The sequence below is a fragment of the Diadema antillarum genome, unplaced genomic scaffold (genome assembly GCF_040938485.1).
Source record: "Diadema antillarum isolate AM-2024a unplaced genomic scaffold, OU_Dant_1.0 seq00002070_RagTag, whole genome shotgun sequence".
NCBI lineage: Eukaryota > Metazoa > Echinodermata > Echinoidea > Diadematoida > Diadematidae > Diadema > Diadema antillarum.
In genome coordinates, this window is record NW_027272717.1 from 24,001 (window position 1) to 30,000 (window position 6,000).

At 39.9% G+C, this 6,000-nt stretch overlaps 1 protein-coding gene across 1 annotated transcript in view; it reads left to right on the forward strand.

Annotated features, from left to right (window-relative positions):
- Positions 1 to 4,592: 4,592 nt before the first annotated feature.
- The window catches only part of LOC139713811 (piggyBac transposable element-derived protein 4-like), a 1,848-nt gene continuing 440 nt past the window's right edge, over positions 4,593 to 6,000 (forward strand). Inside the window, exon 1 of the mRNA XM_071625517.1 lies at positions 4,593 to 6,000. This exon is cut by the window's right edge and continues 440 nt beyond it. Within this exon, the coding sequence (XP_071481618.1) occupies positions 4,593 to 6,000 (1,408 nt within the window).

Consider the following 6,000-nt stretch of genomic DNA (forward strand, 5'->3'; position numbering starts at 1 on the left):
ATTCTGATCTGTGGTAACAGCGAGTTCTTCAGATCGGCGACGCTAACATCAAGACGGCGCAGATTCCCGTGTTGGACAATGATCATGGCTGTTGGCTGTGTCGCGCATGTTCAGAACATAATGATCTGCCTGATTAGCGTCCTCTTAGCGTTTGCGAGGCAAATCTTTAGTTCGTGTTTATACCACTGTGTGGTCAAGATGAGAGAGATGAATGGCAAGTTTTATGATTGAAACTTGTCTGTGTTCTTTCTTTCCTTTTTCTCGCAAAAGCTGATTGCTTTTCTTATAGGCTACAACAACACGGTATTATGTATCCTGAAGAAGCTTTGCAAAGCGGAATAAACAAAAAAATCTGACTGCAGCATGAAGGAGAAGCATTTTATGTTCTGCTTTACATGGTACATATTTTGTCCTATACTATTATGACAGAGAAGAAGCGCCGTCTTAGGTTATCAAGCGCAGTCGTTATAACATTACTGTCAATATATATATATATATATATATATATATATATACTTCTATATACATGTCGGTAGAAAAGATGAAGAAGTAGAATGGTAATGAATTTTGAAAGTCCAAATGTGCTAATAAATAGCACTGTTGGACTGTCAAAATGCAGTACCACTCTACTTGTTTATCTTTTCTTTACTGGTACCAACACGCGGACTATGAGTTTCATAATACATAATCATAATCTATATATATATAGCATACGAGGTGAAGCGGCTTGGCCTCCTACGTTGTGGGTGCTGCATTATATTCATGTGTAGGTGTGACGGGAAAGACTGCTCGCAGATGTTGCAGTAATGTTCACTAATAGCCTTTTACTCTCCCAAGCTTTCGACCGAGTTACCAGTCTTTTTCAAGGGCTTGGAACGTAAACACAAAAGCAGAAAAGCAACCAATTTGCATACATTTGAACAGAATATGGCAAAATCGTATATAAAGGTATATATATATATATATATATATATATATATATATATACATATATATATATATATATTCACAACAGTAGGTCAATATAAACTCCGTTGGAGACGTAAATTTGACGCATTTTCGCCCATAGGGCTTTGTCAAGTCAATACATTTGACACTTTACGTCTCCAACGGAGTTTATATTGACCTACTGTAGTGAATCTATACTTTCTTAGGACTCCGAGAAGAAACTATTTGTTGCTGATTATATATATATATGTATATATATATATATATATATATATATATATATATATATGAAATGAGAGAGACAGAGCGAGAAAGAGAAGGCGCCTTGTACAGAACAAGTGTACAGTAGCTACTTCATTATTCATCCAGGGTGAGAAGATAAGGGCATTCACGAACGTAGTTCAACGAATGTGTATATACGTGGAACATGTACGTTGAATTATCTATACGTCCATGAATGCCTTTATCTATTCCCACTCTGCATATTATGTATGTATGTATATCTTTTAAATCGACATGACAATGCTTTATTGAAATGAATATTTAATTTCTTTTCAATATTTAGTTCGTTGACATACTTGATGAAACCTAGATTTACAGCCCACAATCAATTGCGCGATAATATAGTCTGTCACAATCATTCACGTGTTTGATTCTGCTGGCAGAAAAGGTACAATAATTATGACAGGGAAAAGGTAAGGTTGACATTCGCAATTGAGGTGTTGCCAGTTCAAAACACTCATTCCCCATTAGTTTACGAGTGTTTACACACCGATATTCTTGTTTCGACGGGATATGTTCATATATTTCCATAGTTTGACCAACAAAATACTGACACATGTTTTTCGAATGTAACAAACCATGACCAAGGTTGGATATCAAGGCCTTCTTTTGTTTGAGGCGGTCTTTCGGTAGGCGCTTTCATCTATGCAAATAAGGCACTCTTATTGTATTCGCGGTGAGGTGGCGGTGGCCATGAAACATCTATTCACGCGTGCCGCGCCTTTATTATGGGCTAGGTTTTGGAAATAGGCGACACTCTTTCTTTTCAGGTCTTTCAAACGAAAGTTTTATTCTAGAGCTATAATAACCTTTGCTTATACGTGATTGGCGAAGGTATCGAACGTTGATAGTTTTAATCCTGCTATTCTATCACCCGAACTGATCACATTGACTTACATAAGAAGGGGGAAATTGCCAGTGATCATCATTTATCTCGATCGATAGTGTGATTTTTTTATGCACATGTGAATACCTCTAGTATCCAAAATTCATGGAAATGGGTATTCTACTACCCGCGATCTTCAATTCTGATCTGTGGTAACAGCGAGTTCTTCAGATCGGCGACGCTAACATCAAGACGGCGCAGCCTCCCGTGTTGGACAATGATTATGGCTGTTGGCTGTGTCGCGCATGTTCAGAACATAATGATCTGCCTGATTAGCGTCCTCTTAGCGTTTGCGTGGCAAATCTTTAGTTCGTGTTTATACCACTGTGTGGTCAAGATGAGAGAGATGAATGGCAAGTTTTACGTTTGAAACTTGTCTGTGTTCTTTCTTTCCTTTTTCTCACAGAAGCTGATTGCTTTTCTTATAGGCTACAACAACACGGTATTATGTATGCTGAAGAAGCTTTGCAAAACGGGATAAAAAAAAATCTGACTGAAGCATGAAGGAGAAGCATTTTTATGTTCTGCTTTACATGGTACATATTTTGTCCTATACTATTATGACAGAGAAGAAGCGCCGTCCTAGGTTATCAAGTGCAGTTGTTATAACATTGCTGAATTTATAATTGTATGTAAGATACATATATTTTGGTATACTATATATATATATATATATTATATATATATATATATATATATATTTCTATATACATGTAGACAGAAAAAATGATGATGAAGATGAAGACTGTCAAAATGCATTACCACTCTACTTTTTCATCTTTTCTATACCTACTGTGGTACCAACACGCGGACTGAACGTTTCATTATATATAATCATATATATATACAACATATAAGGTGAAGCGGGCTTGGCCTCCTACGTTGTGGGTGCTGAATTATATTTATGTGTAGGTGTGAGGGAAAGACTGCTCGCAGACGTTGCAGTAATGTTCACTAATAGCCTTTTACTCTCCCAAGCTTTCGACGGAGTTACCAGTCTTTTTCAAGGGGCTTGGGACGTAAACACAAAAGCGCGCAAAAAAGCAACCAATTTGCATACATTTGAACAGAATAAGGCAAAATTATATATATTATAAAGATACACATATGTGTATTAAAATATGAATATATATATATATATATATATATATATATATTATATATATATGTTGATGATAAGGTAGCCCACGTGTTGGCAAGATAAAAAGATAAGTAACAAAGCTGTAACAAAGTTCATGCTGTATTCACCAACGGTTTATTTCTTCACACAAATTTTCGAGCGTCTCGCCGCCCTTTCTCAAGTGTTGATACTGAGAGAACAATAACAAAATTCATTTTATTTTATTGTACTATTCATTGTATTTTTGTTACTTATCTTTATATATATATATATATATATATATATATATATATATATATGAAATGAGAGAGACAGAGCGAGAAAGAGAAGGCGCCTTGTACAGAACAAGTGTACAGTAGCTACTTCATTATTCATCCAGGGTGAGAAGATAAGGGCATTCACGAACGTAGTTCAACGAATGTGTATATACTGTATATACGTGAAACATGTACGTTGAGTTATCTGTACGTCCATGAATGCCTTTATCTTTTCCCACTCTGTATATATGAGTGTATATATATATATATATATATATATATATGTACATGTGTCTTTTAAATCGACATGGTAATGGTTTATTGAAATGAATGTACTTCATTTTATTACAATGTTTAGTTCGTTGACATATTTGATGAAACTTAGATTTACTGACTAAAATCAACTGCATGATAATTATAGTCTGTCACAATTATTAACGCGTTTGAATCTGCTGGCAGAAAAGGTACAATATAACAGGGAAAAGGTAAGGTTGACATTCGCAATTGAAGTACTGCCAGTTCAAAACACTCATTCCCAATTATTTTACGAGTGTTTACAGACCGATATTCTTGTTTCGACAGGATATTTTCATGTATTTCCATAGTTTGACCAACAAAATACTGACACATGTTTTTCGAATGTAATAGACCATGACCAAGGTTGGGTGTCAAGGCCTTCTTTTGTTTGAGGCGGTCTTTCGGTAGGCGCTTTCATCTATGCAAATAAGGCACTCTTATTGTATCCGCGGTGAGGTGGCGGTGGCCATGAAACATCTATTCACGCGTGCCGCGTCTTTATTATGGGCTAGGTTTTGGAAATAGGCGGTACTCTTTCTTTTCAGGTCTTTCAAACGATAGTTTTATTCTAGAGCTATAATAACCTTTGCTTATACGTGATTGGCGAAGGTATCGAACGTTGATAGTTTTAATCCTGCTATTCTATCACCCGAACTGATCACACTGACTTACATAAGAAGGGGGAAATTGCCAGTGATCATCATTTCTCTCGATCTCTCCTGCGATTCAACAACGTTACTGCTTCATAATCTCTAAATACTCTATCAGTCTCTCCTGAATGAGCTAAAGTGTGCTCGCTTCTATGGCTCCACCGAGAAAACGGCGAAGGCGTGAGTTCACTGCCGAAGAGGTCCGTGATTTCATGTTGGACTCTGACTTCGAAATCGAGGATATTGTAGATAACAACTGGGAAGAAGACACGCAATCATCTCGTAGCAGTGAAAGCACAGAAGAACGTGATTCCTCACGTCTTCTCCCGGAGTTTGAAGAGCACGGTGAATCACTGTTTGAAGACTCGTCAGGCGACGAAGCTGATGGAGGTGACGATGACCACCTCAATGATCTACCTGCGCCTCATCCAACAACTCATGCTGAACCACTCTCCGATCACGATTGGCGGAGACTTGAGCCTGACGAGCGATTCAAGTCAAGTCGACGAGTGTATGACGACCAACCCAGACTACTTTTCGACGCTGAAGGATTGGAGCCAGTGGACTTTTTTACGAAGTTCTATCCGACTTCCATCTTTGCCCACATAGCAGATGAAACGAACAAGTATGCGCAACAATTCTTCGATTGCCCAGCGCCCCTCCCAGAGGCTTCTCGATTCGGCGTATGGCTGGACACCGATGAGGAGGAGATACGCGCTTTCACCGCACTTCAAATAGCGATGGGACTGGTGTCAAAGCCATCTGTGCCTCAGTACTGGGAAACGAACTCCGACATCTTAGTGACTCCTGGGTTTGCCGACGTCATTTCCAGGAATCGATTTCAGCTATTGAACACCTTCCTACATTTCAATGACAACGAGAAGCTCGTGCCCCGTGCACAGCCCGGTTTCGACCCCCTTCACAAGACGCGCCCTCTCATCGATATGTCCCAGCCGACGTACCTTGAGCATTTCCTTCCCGGGGGATACCTGTCAATCGACGAGAGCTTGGCGCCGTTCAAAGGAAGAATCTCCTACAGACAGTACATCCCAAACAAACCACGGAAATGGGGGATAAAATTCTGGATGCTCTGTGACGCCCAAACGGGATTTTGTCTGCGGTGGCGGCAGTATGTCGGAGCCGAGGGACAAGACAATGGGGACAGCGCCACTGAAGCCCTGGTGAAACAGCTGACGGAGCCATTCTACAACACGGATCGCGTGATCGTGATGGACAACTATTATAGTTCCGTAAAGCTCTACGAGGATCTGTCACGGAACGGACTTGGAGCCTGTGGAACGGTGAGGAGCAACCGACGAGGACTTCCAGAAGAGATCCGACGTGGTGGTCTGCACCTTGCGAAAGGTGACGATCCCGTGTTTTTCGCCAAAGGGAGGGAGATGTCAGCAGTGACTTGGCATGACGTGAAACTCGTGAACGTGCTGTCGACCGTCAGCAGCAACGATCTCAAACAGAAGCAGATACGGAGTAAGAACGCCGAAGGAGGTCGCCGTACGATTCAGAAGCCAGCAACTGTTGACGTGTACAACAGGTTCATGA